Below are 21,333 nucleotides of genomic sequence, written 5' to 3' on the forward strand. Positions count from 1 at the left end.
TGTGCCACAGTGCGTGTGTGGAGGTCAGAGAACAACTAACTATGCAGTAGTTAGTTCTCTCTCCCATGTGGGCCCCAGGGGCTAAACTCAAGTTGTCAGGCTGGGTGACGAGCACTTTACTGGCTGAGCCGTCTTACCGGCCCCTCCCTTATTGTGAATTCTGACATGGGTGGGTTGCTTCTGGGCTCTTTGTTGTATCCAGATTATCAATGTATCTTTTTATGCTGAGATTACACAGTCTTGATGACTCTACTTCGTAGTAAGCTTTGTCATCAGAAAGTGTGAGTCTTCTAATTCTTTTTTTTTTTTATATAAGACTTCTAAGGCTATTTGGGCAGTGGTGGTGAACACCTTTAATCCCAGCATTTGGGACACAGACACAGGTGGATCTCTGTGAGTTCAAGGTCAGACTGGTCTACAGAGCTAGTTCCAGGACAGTCGGAGCTACACAGAAAAACCCAGTCTCAAAAATCAAAAACAAACAAAAAACAAAAACAAAAATTCAAACAAAATGAATTTTAGCATTTTTTTCTTCTTAAATTGTTCTTGGGGCCAGGTAGAGGTATTTGTCATGCAAACCTGGCAACCTGAGTTTGATAGGTTCTCCAGAACCTGCACTAAGGCCGGAGAAAACTAACTCCACTAATTACCTTCTGACCACCACATGGGTGCCATGCCATGTACACGCGCACACACACACACACACACACACACTTAGGATTTGTAACGATTTATTTTTCAAAAAGATGACATTTTCTATGGATTTTAGGAAAATCTATAGGTTTTACTTTTTTATTACTAATAATTTATTCATTTACTTCGGAGAGGATCAAACTCAGGTTGTCAGGCTTAGCAGCAAGTGCCTTTACCTGCTGAGGCATCTTGTCAGCCCTATACAGTGCTGTTAAGTGGTTACGTATGAAGTTTTCTAATCTGTGAACACATTCTGTCTTTCCATTTAATTACTCTGAGAAAAATCTGGTCATTTGCCTCGCTTCCTTGGTTTATTCTTTTTGTTGTTTGATTTGTTTTGTTTTGCTTTTCGACACAGGGTTTCTCTGTGTTGCTTTGGAGCCTGTCCTGGAACTAGCTCTTGTAGACCAGGCTGGCCTCAAACTCACAGAGATCTGCTGGGATTAAGGGTGTGTGCTACCACTGCCCACTTACTTTTGTTGTTCTTGTTGTTAACTATTTATTTATTTATTTATTTCTAACATTTACTTAATGTGTGTTTGTAAATATCTGTATGTGTATATGGGGGTACAGAGGACAACTTGGAGGAGTCTTTCTCACCTACTATGTGGATCCCAGTGTTCAAATTCAATCAAGCTTCAGAGGCGGATACCTTTATCTACTGAGTCATTACACTAGTTCATTGACTATAATATATAACAGTCCTCTTTAGACTATTTTTTTTTACTTTTTAGTCTATGTGTGTGGGTGTTTTGCCTACATGTATGTCTGTACATCAGCTGTGTGCCTGGTGCCAATGGAGGCCAGAAGAGGGTATGAGATCTCCTTAGACTGGAGTTACAGGCTATTGTTATCTACTAAGTGGGTGCCAGGACCTCTGGAAGAGTAGTCAATGCTTTTAACCATTGAACCATCTCGTTGGCAACCCACCCCTTTAAATACAGTTTGTTGTGATGTAGACTGACCACCAGCTTTGGTAGCTAAACATGACCTTGAATCCTGTACCCTCCCATCTCTTCAGTGTATAGTTTAGTCATGTACCACCACACCTGGCTTTCGGGGTGCTGGGACTGGAATCCAGAACTTCACGCAGCTAGGAAATACTTCACCAACTGAGCTACATCTTTAGCATTAGAATTCTCGTGTACTTGTTTATTTATAGGCTGTTAATTTTTAGTGTTTGGAAACAAAACTGACTTTCCATGTTGGTCTTGTATATTGCTCTTTCCCAAAGCCATGTATTTTAACAAAAGGTGTTGTGTGAGGGTGCACACACATGCATGTATACTGTTCAGAGCTATCCTGGATGCATGTGCCCTGCCTAATCCTACCTGTCCTCCAAGTCATCCCCTAGTGCGGCTTCCCTGGTACCTGGGAAGTTTTCACTCACTCTGCTGTTTTTCCTGGAATCTTCCACCTCTTCTAGCTCATGTTTTTACATGAATTCCTTTTAACTTGTGTGTTTATATAACTGTGCTCCTGCTCTCCCCACTCAGGTGATGTCTCACAGCCTCAGAGAATTGTGCCTTCTGCAGCAGGCTCAGTGCCAGTCCCTGTAACTCTCCTGGAGTGAGCAGACAGGGCATCAAAGACTGGATGGGCCTCCCTCTACCCAGGGAAAATCAGGTCTTTTGATCCAGATGCATGAGTTTTGGGGTGCTTTGTGCAAGACTCACTGTGGTACTTGGTTCAGATCTTCAGTCTGAAATCCCATCTACAAAAGCGTGACCCACTTCGGTTCTGGCTCCTTAGGTGTATTCATTGTCCATGGAACCACAACCATTCACATTCTACCTGGGCCATTTCCAATTCCAGAAGCCTGGGACAGGGGAGTAAGTTTAGGCCCTGGATGAGAAGTGACCCTGCTATGTGCTCAGAAACTTCTACTTACCAGGCATGAAAATCCCGGACCAGAGACTGGGTACCCTGGAGAGCAGACATTTACCATCTCTCTGGTTCTGGAACCCAAAGGTCCCCAATCAAGGGTCTGCAGGGCTGCAGTCCTTTAGAGGTACCGGAAAAGGATCTATGTCTGGCCTCTGTCCACCTTCTCATAGCTTCCTGGCCTAGGACATTGTCATTCCTGTCTTCCCATAGCCTTGGCCCTGTGTTCCTGTGCCCAAGTTCCCTTTTTATAAGAACACCAGTCATACGGGATAAGGGTCCATCCTACTCCAACATGACTTTGTCCCAACTCCTCAGCTAACTGCATCTACCAGGACCTTATTTCCAAATAAGGTCACATTCTGAGATCCTAGGAGTCATGTCTTTGTCCAGTGAGTTGGGAGAGGGGGGCACGGTTCAGACCCTAATAAAGGGTGCTACATCTTTACAAAAAGCTTCCACATGGCTTCACCTGAGGGCCTCCAGGTCACCTCAGTCTAAGCCATATCCATAACTTCCTGGGAGAGCTCATAAGGTGATGACAAGGGCCTGAGCGCCCTAATGTGGTTCAGGAGATGGCAGAGCGTCACTCAGGGAGCCATGTGTGGAGGATATAGGCAGGGTCCCACTAGGGACAGGCCCATGACAAAAAGACCTCTTCCCTTTCTACTCCACCACATGAAGGGCTAAATAGCAGAAAACATGTTTCTAAGATATCATGGGGAAAGGTAGGCAGAGAGGGGACCAATAAATTAGCACATTCTCAGAGCTGGTCACTAGGGCTTGCAAGGAGAGTTGGGATAGCCAGGCTTTGTTTTTTGGTTTTTGTTTGTTTGGTTTTTAAAATCTGTTTCTTTTTCTTTTCTGAGACAGGGTTTTCTGTATAGCCCTGGCTGTCCTGGAACTCACTCTGTAGACTAGGCTGGCCTTGAACTGAGTGATCCAGGGACAGGCTGACTTTTGTCCATCTAAGTGATGTGTGGCTGAAGGTATAGACAGGAATTATCCAACATTCTCTATCACAAGAATGAGGCTACATTAACCATAACCATCAAGATGTTTACCCTCCCGAGGATCAAGGTCATATACATGAAGGCTGATTTTTGCCTGTCAAAATTGGCAAGTTGCCACCAGACTGGCGTTGCTAGGCAGCTGAGCCTGTTCATACAAACAGCTCTAAGAAGCAACAAGGACTTACCTACCGAGTTACATATCCACCCCTCACTCCATCTCCTGTCCTCGTAGTTGGTTTATTAAATGTGAACACTTGTGTTGCTCCCCCATTTTAATGGAAATGCTTCAAGGTGCAAGCCTTGTGCCTTGTCCCTTGTAGGGGAGAGCAAAGCCTGGTAAAGGTGCCACACAAGAACCTTAAACTCATAAGCAGAATGTCCCCTCTGAGCTGAAGAGAAAAAGAAAATACATATGACAACAAAAACGAAGACCCAGTGTTCGCAATAGTTGTTTCAAGACGACAGCAAAAATCATAAAAGTTTCTTTCTAAAAGATGCTACCAAGAGCATCAGGTCAACCACAATCTGTCATCCGACCAGGAACAACACCAGACTGAGTTCACGTTTGGTGTGTACAAAGCCTCAGATTTGTTCCTGAGTTCTGGCAAGCGCCACATATGAACAAAGTCCCCTGAAATTCCGGTGGTGTGTGAGGAACAGTGAGTATGTCTCCAGCAAAGCGAGGGTCCAGTACCATATCCAGAACACTCTCCCTCATGCTCAAGCCTAAACTTCTAGTCGTTAAGGTGAAAGCCTACCCTGGAGCCAAGAATGGTATCTTAGGCTCTAAACACATGCAATCGAAATAATATGAAAGCAGGGGAAAGGATGCCACAGAGGGGAAATCTCTGAGATCTTGTCGTTGGGACTTTATAGTGCACAAAACTATCCACCCCTCAGTTTAAGCCAGGCCATTCTGGTCAGTTAGCTGTCCCCACACCAGGAGGATCCAGAATAGAGAGGTTTGTGACTAAGACTCTGCGAGGGTGCATATTCAGAGTTAACAATCTTCCCCTATTTGTGCTGCTGGGCTGTTCTATTGGAATCCAGAGTGGACTGGACTTGCTTCCCACTGGCCACGGAGACCTTGATTTTTGTATAGGCCCGGCTACCAAACACAGCCAAAGGTTCTGGGCCCCTGATATGGGCAACAGGTACCGAGGTTCACTGTCCCCGAAACCCTCGAGGACAGGAGGTATTCTCCCCCGTGATTTGGAGGCCACGGCATAGTAGAAAGACGCCGACTGGTCAGGATCCCAGTGGCTGAGTCTCGAGTCCTTCCTGAGGCCTACGGACGCCGCAAGTAGCGGAACCCAGCTGGTGTGAGGCCGTAGACGCGGCTCTTTTAAGTATCCGGGCCTGACCAACCGAGCAGGCGCAGTCTCAGGCCTCGTCACGCGGTTCCGCCCTGGCGCAGCAGCGTGTGGGGCCACGGCCTTGGGCAGGCCAGGCCCCGCCCCTAGATGCGCGCGCATCTGCTGCGCAAGGCCCGCTCCACCCGCCGCGCTGCAGGCACTTCCTGGCCACTAAACCAAGCATACTTAAATCAGGCTGAGGGAGATTGAGGTAAAAAGACTCACAAAAAGCAGCCACACTTGTAACTCCAACTTTAAGAAAGACTTAGTCCAGATCTTACCCTCTTAGGCCTTTATAAAACTCACTTTTGACTTAGCCTGATTGGTCGGAGAATGTCTTTAATGGAGCTCAAAACATTGTGCTCAGAATAATCTTCGTATTAATCCCTTCTTAGGTCCCTCTAGAATTACTCTGACAGGACATGGTATTTCTGAACTTTTTGTTATCTGACGGAGCTCTTCATGAGCTACTGCAATTTGAATTAAACCTCTGTTAAATTTATGCTGTCATCGTTGAATTTAAAAGCCACACCATACTTTATACTAAAAGAATAAAGATTTTTATTAAGCATTGTAAGTTGCATTCAATAGCCTCCGGATACACCACACCACAATCCATCGACAGTCAATCAGACCCAACAGCAGTTCATTCTTCACAATCCATGAGTTAGGGCGAAACTCCCTTCAACTTACAGTAAGATCCTACTTAGCTCTTGCGGGCAGGGGATGGGGAGTTACACCTCATTTCTGATCACTAATGTGATGAAGAGCATCGGAAGTATATGAAACGTAAGAAGTGATTCTGATTCAAAGTACATTGTTTGGAAACAGTAACGAAACATCAAAATGATAGAAGTATACCTGCTTCTACTAAATTCCTGATGGGAAACTTCTCAAGAACAAGCAATCTGTTTCCTGCTACAGAAGGGGAGGGGTGTTTTGTTTTTTAAGATCAAAGGGGGGGGTTTTCACAGAATTTCATATTTTGCTAATATGAAGGCATAAAACAGCAACAAAGAACAGTAATGCACACAGCAATGAGTACACCAGGGTAATGTCGATATTCCAAACGGCTAGATAATTTTGGGGGTTTAGAATAAATGCAACAGAGGTCAATAATCACAAAATTTTAAGGTTAGAGCAAGATCAGTCAATGACTAAACAGAGTTAACATCTTTTATAGGACTATTACTGATTATTAGCGTTTTTGTTTTGCAAATGGGCACATACTGGTAAGAATGGAAGAAAGGACAATAACATGCATAATAGTAACTACACACTTTAAAAATTATGGACCATGCAGAAGTTTAGCTCAAGTAGTAGCACTAATGGTCTACATCCGATCAAAACCACATAGCTCATTGATCACAGATGCATGGTGTATTAGTCACGAAGTTTCAGAACACATTGTGTTGATTTTGAAAGGTCATTTGCATCTTCTATGATTTCAACTTTATCTCCATTGAACTTGCTTGTAAAGTACGTATGACGTACTGTGTGTTCAAAATCAGCACAACAGCAGTTTACTCTATAATTTTTTTTAGTTTTGATAGTTGCACTTTTTTTTATTAACACAAAAGAACCACATCAACAGTGATGAAATTTAAGAAAGAAAAACTGTGGTTGTGCCTTATTTCTTTCATAATCATAAAAATCAAAGCCTTAAAACAAAGCTTCATTGTGAAACAGTAATGCAAAAATCAAATATAATGGCATACATATGGTGCCAAATGCTAAAAATTATATTTTAAGCTATATATACTTAAAGACTGCCAAAATTTGTTTTCTTTATAGTTCAAGAAACACAACTCTAGGCTTTTGTCATAACCAGTTAAAACTTTGTGTACTTCATTTTAAGTGCGGGAGTCAAATGCTCTTCATTTTCTTTCTCCTTTTTTGTTTTATTGTAGCATTTTGACTACAACTGGTTAAAACTGAAAAAATGTGTTGTTTTAAATCTCTGATATCAAAGAGGGATCTGAATTTCCAAAGTCCTCATTTTCTCTTACGGAAAGGACAAAATGTACATAACTGCAGGCTCTCTTTCTCTCCAGGTATTCCTAAATCCTTACCCTTCCAGCATCCTTCACCCTCTATAAAAAATAAGTTTACTCTTCTTTATTTAAGACAGCTGCCTCCAGAGCAGCCTCCCTGCGGCAGGCGCTGTCTGTACTTAGTGCATTTAAGTGAGGATTTGTATTGCACGCTTTAGAGTCATTGTTCAAGGCACTTTCAGAGTGGCTGGGGGCCCTGGTGTCGCCTGTGCTCCCATTAAGTTGGGGCACTGGCTTCTCCTCGGCCATCACTCCGTTTTCAGCCAGGGATCCTTCTGAGGACACAGCAGAGGACTTGGATTCCCCAGATTTCGACTTCAGTTCTTTGGCCACTTCTTCTGCTGAAGCAGCATAAGGAGGCCGACCCTGTTGAGAAGGAGAGGTGATAAGAGCTTTAGGTACGGAAGAGGCAGGGCTAGACTGGGGGCAACATGGACGGGCAGGGACATGGCTTGGCCATAATGCCTCAGCCAGAGAATTCAAAAGAAAAAGATGAGAGGCTAGGCCCTCTGCCTCTGTTCTGCTCGACCTTCAACCGTCTTGGCTAATTCCTTCTGTAGCCTCTTGCCTCAACATCTCTGCTGGTAACGTTTGTTTTAAAATGATAAAGTCCCACTTGGAGTGCTCTATCTAACAATTTAACATAGTACCTAATTATTTAAAGTTATAAGCACCTTTTAGTGAGTCTTCTTTGAAATGGAGGCTGTCTCCATACTTTCCAAAATGCATAGGTCTCAGAATGCACATACCCCATCTTTACAGAGTAAACAAGAACACTGCCAGGCACCCTCAACACGAAGCAAGGCTGTATGAATACCAGCACAAGGATTGGGAATGACCTCTTCTGGAGTGCGCCTCCTTCTCTAAGCAGGTTGACAAATAATTTCCCTTGAAAACAATGGACCTTGAGTCTGACACATTTAGCAACATAAGGCTCTCTGAGATGGTGATGCCTTCACCCTGATTGTGACAGAGACTGTGGCCTGGCAGTTTTCTGCTGTGAGCCTTTTTTCTCCCCTTAGAAACCAAATTTCTAAGTCAACAAGTTATGACAATCCAGGATTATAAACGCCCCTTAACACAAATGAGACTGAATGGCAAATGGAAGCTGAAGGAAAGGTCACAGGGTGGGGAGTGACTGTCAGTACGGTTCTTTGGGAGCAAGAAGGATGGTGGGGCTGAGTGCTCAAGCTGTCTCAAAAAATAATAATAATATAATAAATTAATGCCACAAAGTTGAGCTTTTAGTGCTACGTGGCCATTGTGATTCATGAATGCATAACACATACATTATACACACACACAAGAATGAATGAACGAATGAATGAATACATAAGGTGTGGCATAGTGCTCCATATGGCACAATGATCCATAACTTTAATCCTAGTACCCAGGAGACAGTAGCAGGGAATCTCTATGAATTTGAGATCAACCTGGCCTACATAGCAAGTTCCAGATCATCCAGGGCTATGGTAGCGAGAGTGTCTCAGAAGAGTAACAACAACCAAACAAGGAAAAAGAAGGAAAACAAAATAAAAACCATAAAGGTAAATTGTAACCTGAGTTATATGCCAAAAAAGAAGAGAGGAGACAAGCAATGAAGAGCCTCCAAAAATCAAAGGTAGGCATAGAAGAGCCAGCAAGAAGGCCGCTGGAACACTGAAGACGAAAACAACAAAGACAGGCTGGAAAGATGGCTCAGTGGTTAAGAGCACTGGCTGCTCTTCCAGAGGTCCTGAGTTCAATTCCCAGCAACCAGATGGTAGCTCACAACTATCTGTAATGAGACTGATGCCCGCTTCTGCCCTGTAGGCATACATGTGGACAGAACACTGTGTACATAATAAATAAATAAATCTTTAAAAAAACAAAGAAGCAGCAAAGAAAAGGAACTGAGCCAGAGCCAAGCAGCACTGCCAGCCCACTGGAAACAAGCTCCTGAAGAGCAAGGTCTAAGCTCACTGTTCTGAGTGTGTGGTTGGAACAGCAGTGCCAGGGGCTTTAGGAAAGGCAGCAAGGCTTCATGGGAAACCAAAACCAATAGGGGAACATAGGTCTAGCACACAGGTGAGTTCAATATGAATAACATTAGGTAACCTGAAGAAAATAAAGGAATCAAGGAAACGGTGGAAAGTCTGCAAGCCAGTGTCCTGATTAGGAAAACACCTACACATCGAACAGTTTCCTTCAGCCCTTCCTGAGGGGCAATTCTTCAAGAACCCACCAAGGAAAGGCTTCAGAGACCAGAACAGACCTGGAGCCTAAAGGGGACATGGGACAAAAAGGTATTTATAGAGTCAAGACAAATGAGGCAAAATCATGGCTCCCTGGGGGCCAGGGAAACAGGTGCGAACAGCACAGCTAGTGCTTTCGGAAGCGCAGGGCACACAAGACACGCCCTCCACCTCCAGCTGTGCCGTGAATGTGTGACAAAGCACTGACTAACTATGGGATGAATTATTTAATCACCTCCTCCTGAAGCAAGATTCTCCAAGATGGGTAAGAGTACATTTAGACACTAGAAATAGAGTATTAGTAAATACTTGGTGTTTGAACTCAGTAAGTATTTTACTGGAACAGGGAGTAACACCACACTGTCTCTACATGGCATGCACAAGGTACAGGTATCCATAAGAAGGCTACAGGAAACCCTGTCTCAAGAAAAAAAAAAAAAGAAAGAAAGGCTACAGGAAGTTCAATCAGGGAAAAGGATATGTGAGACAGAGATCAAAGAAAAGCATAGCTACAACAGGTATACATGAGAATCTCATCTTAAAAATTAAAAAAAAAAAAAGTGGGGCAGAAGGTTAAAAGCAATGGTCGCTCTTTAAGAGGACCTGGGCTGGGTTCCCAGCACCTGCATGGAATTTCTCTAACTCTAATCCCAGGCACTCCAACATCTTATTCTGATCTGAGGCTCATGGTGCCCAGACATACATGAAGGCAAAACATCCACACACGCACAAAATAAAAATAAGCAAGTCTTTTTGTTTGTTTGTTAGTTTTGAGACAAGGTTCTAGAACTTGTTTTGTGGACCACACTAGCCTCATACTTGAGATCTGTCTGTATCTGTGCATGCACCATCACCATCCCACTGAAAAATAAGCAAGTCTTAATACACACACATAAACCATCATCCCATATATTATATGTACATGTTTAACCTGTAGACTGAATAATTTGGTATCAGGTCTATAGTTTCAAAATCTCATTTCAATTGGATGGTGGTGCACACCTTTAATTGCAGCAATACTCACAAGTCACAGGCAGGTGGATCTCTGAGTTTGAGGCCAGCCTGGTATACATAACAAGTTCCAGGCCAGCCAGGGTTACACAGTGAGACCCTGACTTTTTTTTTTTTTTTTTTAATTCATTTTCCATTTAAGAAGTTGCAAACTAAGAAGACAGATAGCCAGGGGAGCCTGGGTCCTCATTTGGTCTAAACAAGAGGTCCAACACCACAGGTATTACACAGATGAAGTTCCTGAATGAAAGGAAATGACTTGGGCTCACAGGAAGTTTTATGTAAACATGGAAAGCACCTATGGGCCAGGTATCAAGTCAGAAGACTAAAAACTGCCTGACAGTCACAACACAACAGGAGAAACTCAGCCTGGGGAGACATGCAGGAGTGACAGGAACCCTGTGCTGAATTACCTGAATTGCTCCCTGGCTTTTGTAGCCTCTGCCATAGTACCTTCCACCTCTTCCAAATGTTCTAATCACGGGAGTGGAGATGACTCCCCTTGGACGCCTGTGTCAACATAAAAAGACAAGACCAAACAGACTTAAACCTATCAAAGATTATGCTGAAAATACTCTCAAATAGATCTTACACTGTGCGAGACAGCGAGTACTGGGTATTAAGTATTAAGCATGGTCATATCAAACTCGAGGAATCATTTTTCTGGTTCACATTCAAGACACATGACTTCAAAACTAAAACTTTTAAGTACTTTTAAAAAGACAGTTCATTAATTGAATAATGCATGGTTAATTATTTAATAATAGTCAATCAAACAATTATAGAATGTTATATAACAGGATTCCATGTAACACTAAGACCTTTGCTAGGTGGTGGTGGCACACACCTTTGATCCCAGAACTTGGGAGACAGAGGTCAGCCTGGTCTACAGAGTGAGTTCTAAGACAACCAAGGCTACCCAGAGAAACTGTCTCAAAAAAAAAAAAAAAAAAAAAAAAAGCCGGGGTGGGGGGAAGGGTAGGGGTAGGGAATAGGGGATGGAGTGAGGTGGAACAACTCCTGCTCAGGAGGAGGAGCCAATCAAAGACTGTTTTCACCATCCAGGTCCAGAGCTTACCCTCTCGTAGGTCCTCCTACAGACACCACCTGCAGAGGGAAGGGCCCTCGGCCCCCACGACCCCGCCTGCTTCCAGCCCAGTGGCCAACCACGGTACCAGCTATTTCTAGCTTCCCTCCCTGAGAAGGAATAGGTTGAACTCCTGCACAAAAATAAATACACGAGAAGACAAGATCTTTACAACTGCATCATTAGGACCAGCAAAGAGAAAGCAAGCAAAGCAACTCTTGGTTGTTTCCACCTTAGTAAGAAGCTTTTTACCTTGCTCTGCGAAGATTATATTACAGAAGACCCTCTGTACACACCATGCAATTTTTTTTTATTGTTGTTATTATTATTTTGTCTCTCTATATACACTGTCTGTCTTGGAACTCTCCAGATTAGAACTCAGGCTGGTATCAAACTCACCTGCCTCTGCCTCCTGAGTGTTGAGATTATAGACATGCCCGGCCCTACACCATGTGATTTCAAGCTACAGTTAAGAACCCACAACAGAGCTAGGTATGGTAGTAAGCATTTGTGATTAAAACACTTGAGAAACTGAGGCAGGAGGATTGTGGATTTGAGGCCCAACTGGAGTACAGATGGAGACCCTTTATAAATTTGGGTGTGTGTGTGTGATGGCTCATCCACCCAATAATGGTGCTTGCCACCAAGTCTCAATCCATCATTGAGATCCATGTTTAAAAGAGAGAACCAACTCCTGCAAGCTGCCCTCTGACCTCCATAATTTCCCTGTAGCATGTTCATACACACAATAAATAGATGTTTAAAATATAAAACAAACAAATGGATTTGCAACTGAGCTGGATTCCAACTGCCAATGTGAAACCCCTATTTAGAGAAATTCACAGTGAAATGTAGCTGCATGCAGCTGGCCTGCCTTCACCACCAGATGGGCTTGTGTAACCTCAGTACACTTTCCTCTAGGTAAACACTCCCATTTCTACAGCATTATCTAAACATTAGAGAAATTAATAAGTCTAAAAACAGCCCTTCCTCTCTCTCTCTCAAAGCACAAGGAACTGAACCCAAGGCCGAGCAGGGCTAGGCAAGCACACTACATCTGGACTATATAAGACCTCACGAAACAGGGTCTCATTGTGCAATCCAGGCCTGCCATGACCTCTTAACCCTCTAGCTCTGTAGGTCGGGTGGAATCACAGGTGGACTACACGCATTTCATATTACTGACAATGTGAATATTCTAGCTTTCTAGCCTAAGACATTTCTTAAACTATTAAGTACAGGAAAACTGTTCAAACAAATGAGCGTGAACACCTTACTTCTAAGCACATGTTCCCTGCCATCCTGGTGTCAAAACGTGCCTATGACTGACCTACACAGTTGAAGAAGTACTGGAAACAGGTCTGCCTACCAAGTTACCACCCTCTTAGGAGAGGCCTCTGTTTCCTGTAGCCACATGAGAAAAGTATAAAGAAACAGACAAGACAGTTCTTGTTTTCTTGACACAGGGTCTTAGCTGGCCTTGGGCTTGCTCTGTAGACCAGGCTGGGTTCGAATCTGCCTCTGCTTCCAGATTGCTAAGATTAAAGGAGTGTGCCACCACACCCAACCAGACAATATGTTTTAATAGCTTATTTTACGTCAAAAATATGATTTTACCAGGTAATTAAGATAAATAACTTTTCTAAGACACAATCTCACCATATAGTATTAGCTGATCCAAGACTTTCCATGAACACCAGCCTAGCATTGAACTTGTGGAAATTTTCCTGCCCCATCTTCTTTTTATTTTACTTTATTTTTTTCCTTTTATTAAATATAGATTTTTTCTCTCACATAATATATCCTGATTAATTTCTCCTCCCTCCACTCCTCCCAGTTCCTCCCCATCTCCCCTCCCATCTGGATCTACTCCTTTTCTGTCTCTTAGAAAACAACAGGCTTCTAAGGGATAATAAAATACAATAAAATAAAACAAAAACTGACACATTGGAATTAAACAAAACAAACACAAGGAAAAGAGCTAAAGAGAAGACACAAGAAACAGAGATCCACTTATTCACACATTCAGGAATCCCATAAAAATAGTAAAACAAAAGCCATAATAAATACTCAAAGGGGTGCAGACCTGTACAGACCCTGTACTGCTGACTCAGTCTCTGAGCTCCTATGAGCTTTGATCATGCTGATTTAGAGGGCCTTGTGTTCTTGGTGTCCTCCATCCCCTCTGGATCTTACACTCTTTCTGCCTCCTTTTCCTCAGGGTTCCCTGAGCCCTGAGGGGAGAGATTTGATGGAGATGTCCCATTTAGGGACTGCCCCTGTCTTCTAAGGGCTGGGATTAGCACAACCCTACTAAGATTGAAAATTTACTGAGCTAGTTTACATCTACTTTCTGTCCTGAACACCTTGCATGTACTTGTACTCCAGGCGTGCACAAGTGTGAACAGGACAGCTAGGAGGCACGGTAAGCTTCTTGTACTTTCTCTTCCCCACACTGTCCCAGACAGCACCCCTCCCCCCTCGTTGTCCCCTCCCACAGGACAGACAGCATCAGACAGACAGCCAAGGAAGAACACCTCAGGGTCAAGAATTACAGGAGCAGCCATGAGGCACAGAAGTCCTTGAGAGGCTGAGGACAGGAGTGTCAGGGCCCACTGGGGCTGCAGACAACCAATCCTTAGCCACATCTTCCCATATACCATGCCTCTGGTTGGCCACTGTAAGTGCTCGAGCAACTGTGCTGGCAAACACTACCATCCCGAAAGGAATGCCTATCCTCAAAGTAATTAGTTATGTATCAGACGGATCCTGCAACATCGTGGCTTCAAGTGACAGCAGAATTACAATAAACTATTTTCAAAACTCTTTCCTTTTATAATACAAACACAAATGAAGAGAGATGTAAGCAAAAATTACAATAAATAACTTTATATTAAAATTTTCTTTAAAAACATTTCTATAAAACAAACTATCAGAAGCTTTTGTGTACTAGGAATTCTGCACCCGCTGGCGTCATCTACACAAGTACAAGCACCTTTACCAAAGAATGGCTGCATGAGATATACCACTATGCAAAGCTGGCAGCCCAGCCCATGAGCACAAGGCTGTTGGCCAGGTCATACTGGTACACAGACAAGTTCTCTTCTAGGTGGACACTTAGTGGCCTACCCTGGAAGGAGAGAAAGGACAGCTACAACAGGGCCACTGCACAGACAAACGGGCAGAGGGTCAGTCAGGGACCCAGGAGAAAAGGCACTACATTAGAGATGGCTTCCAAGGACAGCCAAGGAAGAACGGTGCCAAATGCTGGAGCAGAAGAAATGCTGGCAGGCGGGAGTCCGGGAGGGTGCGGGTAATAATTACCGCCCTGGGGCTTGCTAGTCCTGCCGCTGTCACTGCCTGAGAAGGCGCCACAGTGTCCCGATGCTGCTGCCACCCGGAAGGCACGGTAAGGGCCTGTCGCTACTGCTTCCCCATAGTGGCCTCCAAAGCCACAGACTCCTGTGGGACCCGGAGTAGAGAGAAACAGGAAAAGCATGAGAGAAGGAATTCAAAAGGATCTCCCATTCATAAAAGTAGGCAGGAGAATCCATATTTCTTTCTACTTCTGGGAAGGGGTCTCCCAGGCCCTCTTGCTATTTCACTATTCCACTCTATCACAGTCAGAGGCCAGCACTACAGGCCAGCCTCCCTCAGCAGTCATTTAATAGGGTACTGGCTGTGGGCTCCTAAAGACCCTGGAGGTGTAATTCCAGAATACTTTCCCTGTACATATGAAAGATAACTAAAATCAAGGTGACTCCCTTTGTCTTTCTCCCCATCTCCGTCAGGATCTTACTCTCTCATTCATACTCGGAAGAATTAATACCATAACGTTGACTCCTTAAAACCTATTATTACAGGGTCTCCATACGGCAAGCTACAATGCCACGAGAAGGACCACACACTCTGCCCCCACCTAACAGATTCCCAAAATATGACTCACCTGCAAAGCCCCTGCCCCTGCCCTGTGAGGGTGGGACTGGCCCAAAGTGCCGAGGGTACATAGATGCTGGATAGAAGGGCAGAGCAGGAGGTGGTGGGAAGGGGAGTGGGTGGTTCTGCCGGGAGAAGTTGAGCCCCTCTAGAATGCTCTGGCGCATCTTTTCCACCTTGGCCGCCTGCTCAGTCTGAAAGTTAAGGGATAGGCAGGTAAAAACACCATCCTCATTTTAATACATCTGAACAGTCACTAACAAAACAGAACTACTATGGTACAAAGTCCATACCTGCACATTCTCCTAATTATTTTTTATTTTTCATATGTATTTAATTATCTGTCTCCATGTGGGCACATGCTTATGTGTGAAGTGCCTGTGGGGTGGTGGTCTGAGCCTCCCTTCCTGGTGCTAATGGTTGTGAGTTGCCTTATGAGGGTGCTGGGAGCTGAACTTGGGTCCTCTGCAAGAACAATACATGCTCTTAACTGCTGAACCATTTCTCCAGTCTCTCACCTGCTCCCAATGCTTACTTCTTAACACTTAAATCAACAGTCAGGTGGCTTCTCTGGTCACTCTAGGACCTAGAGATACATACAAGATGTAGGACATGACAAACTGATCCTAACTGAGCGCCAATGGGACAACACTCATACTGAAAATGGGGCTTCCTGCTGGCTTAATGTTGCATTTTTGCCCCCTTTGATGGTTGCACTGGTTGGGATAGTCCCACAGTGCTGAAGCAGTTCTGTAGGGCTTGAAAAAGCATACCAGGCTCTGTATGTCAAGCATGTCCCATTGGCCATAGGCTCAATAATCACAATCAAAAAAACATATATTAAGTGAAATACTTATGAAGAGAAGCCACAGAGTACAGGCTATGCAAATGAAAATGTGAACAGTCCCTCATGGGAACCTAGCCCTCACTTCCAGCTACAGCAGTTCACACTCGCTGACTCGGTGTGCAAGGAGCTTTCTAGGACCTAACTAACTCTCTTAAGCAATGAGAATCAAAGATCTATTAAGGATACGCAGTTAAGAAGATGGCAGGTGTACTGGATAGTTCTATGTCAATATGACACCGGCTAAAGCTATCTGAGAGGAGGAAGCCTCAAGTAAGAAAATGCCTCCATGAGATCGGGTTGCAGGCAAGCCTGTAACAAGGCATTTTTCTTAATTAGCAACTGATGGGAGAGAGGGCCCAGTTTATTGTGGGTGGGGCCATTCCTGCACTGGTTGTTCTAGGTTTTATAAGAAAGTAGACTAAGCAAGCCAGCGGGAGGACGCCAGTAAGCAGCACTTCTCCATGGCCTCTGCATCAGCTCCTGCCTCCAGGTTCCTATCCTGACTTCCTTCAATAACAAATGGTAACATGAAAGTGGAAGTCTAAAAAACCCTTTCACCCCAAGTTGCTTTGGTCATGGTGTTTCATTACAGCAATAGTAACACGGGCTAAGATAGTAGATTTAGCTTATACACTGCATTCCACTATAGTCCAAGATGGCCACCCTGTCCCCAACATACCTGACCATCACAGAGGTCGATGAGTGGGGTCTTTTCCCGGCTGGCTTTGAGAAGTTTGGACTGGAAGAGCTTCCCATCAAAATACATCCAAGGACAACAGTGTTCCCAGGGGATGGGCTGCCCACACGCGTCATTGGCAAACAATGCCATGTCTACTCCACTCATGAAGAGAGCTGACAGCTGAATTCCTCGGGGGTCTAGGTTTTCAATCTTTAAATTGAAAGAGTAATTTTTATGGAGGAGGAGGAGGAGTACAGTATCACCCTTGCACTAAAACTCCCCAAAGTTAAACAGAGCACAATCCTCACAAGAGTACCAGCAGACCCGTTCTTACTCAAAGAAAACATTTTTTGTTACTAGAATAGTAGGGAGCATGTTTTTATGAATACACTGAGTTTGCGTCTGTAGATTACCACACAGCATGGATAAAATGGTGCTAAGAGTCGACATGATAAAGGGACTGATGAGGTTCAGTCTCCTTCATGGCTCAGAGCCTACATCTGAACACCGGCCATGGTCTAATAGAGGGTGTCCAAAAGAAACATTTTAAGATCCTACATTTTTCAAGCACCTGTATTAAGAAATTACTTGGTATAATTTCATTTTTAAGTAAATTTGCACTATATGTTTGTTGCTTTATATGTTGTTTCAAAGAAGCTTAATTGAACTGTCAGCACGTTTTAGTCCATAAACAAAATGAGAAACAGTGCACTTGAACTGTGCTTTACGGTATTCCCAAAAATTGTGTCTTCCTAGGCTGAGCACTGGCACCTGCCTGGCAAGAACTCTCCTCTCACAGACAACAGGCAGGGTAAGACACCTGACAGCCCAATTGACTCTTGATCATCTGTGTGCAAAGGGCCTAGTTTGTGGATTATCTAGGACACAGGTTTAATACTGCTCTGGTTTCTTTCTTCTCACCTCAATGGTTTTTCAAGAATGGAGTCTTTAGGGGGTATGAGTCCAGGTAAGGCTGCACTGTGGCAGGGAAAATGACTTTTGGAAAATGGCATTGTATGAAACATTAAAAAAAGAACATTTCAGTGCCAAATGCTAAAATGAATTTAGGATTATGTTATTTATTTCCCACTGTAACAATATATCACATCATCAAAATGCCCATCTTCTCTAAAGTTTGTAAGTCTATGCAATTAAACTTGCAAGGCCTAGAGGAGTCGGGTCATAAATTTACAAATACTGTTTCTACAGCTCTGGATCCTAATGTGCATCACTAGTCATATACTTGTGAGAAGCATGAGGGACTGGGGTGATGGAATTAAATGCATTTTCATATTTATGTGCAATAAAGAGAAAGAGGGTCAGTCTGAAACAAATGAATGCATATGCTTTATTGAGATCCCATCTGTGAGCTTCAGAAAGAAGAATCCTCACCATAGAGTGAGCTGAACTGCTGGAGAGCAGCCAAGCAAAAGTGGTGGGCTGTAAATAGGCAGAGCCAGCCCTGCACAAAGGTCAATCCCCATCCCCCCCACCCCCAAATTGGGATAATGGCTATGAATCCCTCATCTGGATCTGGACCACTGCTTCCAGCTCATGTCCTCTGTGCCCTATATCAGAGAATAGAAAATCAGGATCACAGCTTAGGGAGAGATATAGTGGCACTTTAAAGGTTTCTACCTGTATGAAAATGTCTTCCTGAAATACCATACCGCCTGTCTGTGGACACAACTGTGGCAACTCTTGAGGTTATGGGTTACTACTGGTCATGCCCAGATACAAAGTCCCACTGATTAAAATCCTGGCCATAACACAATAAGTGAAGTTTAACAGAGTATAACAGAGATATACAAGACAGAATCACCCTTGTTAGAATTACTTATTTCTGAGTTTGTTGGGAGGAATGGAGCAAGACCCTGTGTGCATTCATTCATATATGAGTTTCACTGGCCACTGAGGGACTGCAGCTGTGGATTTCAAACATGATGTTAGGTCTGAGGATATAGATCAGTGGTATAGAACTTGCTTAGTTTAGATGCATGAAGTCCTGAGTTCAATCCGTAGCAATGAAGATAAAAAGTATACTTTCAAGATAATTTTCAATTTTAGTAATGACAACTACTGTTAATTTAAAAGGCAAATTTTCTTGAAATAAAAGCTACATAAGTATGTGAACAAGATTTCTATTACTGTGTATACTTGACTTCCTTCAAAATGTTTTTTTATTGTTTTCGAGATAACAGCTTAGTATATACCCCAGATGGCTTTAAACTCTTGCTTCTCCTGTCTCTGGCTCCTAAGCATGTACCAAAATGCCTGCCCAAAAGCTTCCTAAAATTCACACTGTAGTGTTTTTATATCCTTAAATGTTAATTTTAAAAAATAGTTATTTATGTGTATGTACACTACGTAAATGCCCAGTGTCCACAGAGGCCAGAAGAGGGTGTTGGATTCCCAGGAACAGGAGTTATAGTTATAAGCTGCCATGTGGGTATTAGAAATTAAATCCATGTCCTCTGGAAGAGCAGCAAAGTTCTCTTGACTGCTAAAGCCATCTCTCCAGTCTCTTTAAATGCTAATTAGAACCCTGAACTGTACAGATATCTGTACTGACTGTCTTATGCCAATGGAGATAAAATATTCAACATTATCCAAAGTTCCTCAAGTAGAGAAACAGAAAGAAAAATTCTGGCTTTACAAGAAATACAGCTGCAGAATTTATTCTCTGCCCAATTAGTTCAAGAACCAATTTGAGTGAGGTAACTTTATTTGACTCTACTTATGGGGCTACAGACTCTTACTTTATGTCATATTTACCTATATGCAAAACAATTCTTACAGGTATCACAGACATGTTGCACGCCCCTAATACTGTCTTTAAAGCTCTTCATTTTCCATCTTTTATATTCTGCACTTGGCATGTGAAACTGTTAAAAGAATTATAGGGATGTCAAGAACAAGGGAGAAGAAACTAGACAAATATCACAATGGTAAAAGTTCCTTCTCCTCGTCCTTCACCCACCCACTTTGAATCCCAGGCTCAGTGCTAATTTTACCTTAACAATTACACTCATGCTCAAAACCTAGAAGAATGGCTCAGAAAATATAACAGAGAAGAAAATGAGGGTCATCAGTCACTGTCACAGGTACTCAGGGAACCACACAGAACATGCTCAATTATTCATGGACATGGTGGACAGAGAAAGCATGGATGAGATGAATTCTTAAAAACTCATTTTAGCTCATGGTGCAGTGTCTTTTCCCACTAACCCTCCCTTCAGAAAAGCTAGTAGCAAGAGTCCAAACTGGCAGAAGTAGGACCTGCCTTTCTATTTTCCTCCTCTGACGGCAAAGCGTGTATTAGACACTGACAGGGAGAAGAGTGACAGGTCCAGGCAATCCACAAACTGTGACAGCCCCGGCATAGCAACAGTGACAGTCAAGAGGCATCTTACAGAAAAGCACCGTCGTTGCTTTTGACATGTCAAAAACCTTAATGATTAAATGAAAAGCAATTTTAAAAATTTTCTACCACTGAATTCTAGAACCCTGAACTCTAATGGGAATTTTGGGTAGCCTGAAATAAGAATATTTCTATTAATTCTCAATTCAATAACTGAGACGATGCTTAATCTTGAAAAAAAAAATCAAAAACAAAACAAAACAAAACAAACAAACAAAAAAAACCAAGCTGCCTTCCCCTCAATCACATGCTCTTTTGAAATGTGCACTAATCTGGACAATGAATAGTGTGGACTGTGCTCGTGAAACAGGACCACCAGCTTCGACACAAGAAGACCCGGGCTGCAACGAGTCAGACAGAAGGCCCCTGTTCGTGGAATGTATCTCACTGATACATCTTTAGAAATGTCTCTCCTTAGATGAAGAACCAGGAGAAAACCATGAAAGCACTAAGGCCTCAAAAGAACCAAAATGAAAGTATTCAAAAGGTACATCCTGCATGTGGATCCGAAAATGAAAAGGATATGGGAGAGAAGATGGACTTTGGTTAAAGTAACTTGATGGTGAATAAGGCTTGGTGGGCATACCTGGTCCCTGGCGGTCTGATTTTCAGAACTGGGATGTCAATACTGAAGGAATAATCTACACAAGAGAAACAGGAGGAGAGGTAGAGGGTGGCACCACACTCTAGGGCAGTGATTCCACCCCCTGAAGCACAGCCTGCGGCGAGGACGGTGGTGACGGGGCACCCAGGGAACACGCGGGAGGACCTGACTGGGTCCGCCACACTGCCTGACACCGAAAACAAAAGTGTTAAAGACAGTAACAATTTCTGCCTAACAAACAGAAAAGCTTGATCCACAAAGTAAAGAACACAGTTTGAGGGGGATTCTTCTGAGCTTTGGTTTTGTATACAGCTTGCTTCAAAGTCATCAGAAGCCTCAAGGGAGTTCTAGTTAGCACCAAAATATGCAATTTAACACCATAATTTAGGGAAAACCCAGAAATTTATTGAGAACCACCTGTCAAATACGTAAAAAAATAGTTAAAAACAAATACAGAGCTAGTCTAAACTGTTTGCCATAAGATGCGTTCATAAAGAACAGCAAAAAGATCTAAA

The 21,333-nt window shown here is 43.3% G+C and overlaps 1 protein-coding gene across 2 annotated transcripts in view; it reads right to left on the reverse strand.

The window, feature by feature from the left end:
• Positions 1-5,489: 5,489 nt before the first annotated feature.
• The window catches only part of Fam120a (family with sequence similarity 120 member A), an 85,644-nt gene continuing 69,800 nt past the window's right edge, over positions 5,490-21,333 (reverse strand). Inside the window, exons 13-18 of one of the 2 annotated variants that reach the window (XM_057788048.1) lie at positions 16,794-17,003; positions 15,278-15,461; positions 14,656-14,793; positions 11,323-11,464; positions 10,658-10,754; positions 5,490-7,365 (exon numbers count right to left, since the gene is read on the reverse strand). In XM_057788048.1, coding sequence (XP_057644031.1) covers positions 7,054-7,365; positions 10,658-10,754; positions 11,323-11,464; positions 14,656-14,793; positions 15,278-15,461; positions 16,794-17,003 — 1,083 coding nt within the window. In that variant the 3' untranslated portion in view covers positions 5,490-7,053. The remainder of the gene's footprint in view (positions 7,366-10,657; positions 10,755-11,322; positions 11,465-14,655; positions 14,794-15,277; positions 15,462-16,793; positions 17,004-21,333) is intronic. The other variant, XM_057788049.1, reaches the window with a different exon arrangement.

The sequence above is a fragment of the Chionomys nivalis genome, chromosome 13 (genome assembly GCF_950005125.1).
Source record: "Chionomys nivalis chromosome 13, mChiNiv1.1, whole genome shotgun sequence".
Classification (NCBI taxonomy): Eukaryota; Metazoa; Chordata; class Mammalia; order Rodentia; family Cricetidae; genus Chionomys; species Chionomys nivalis.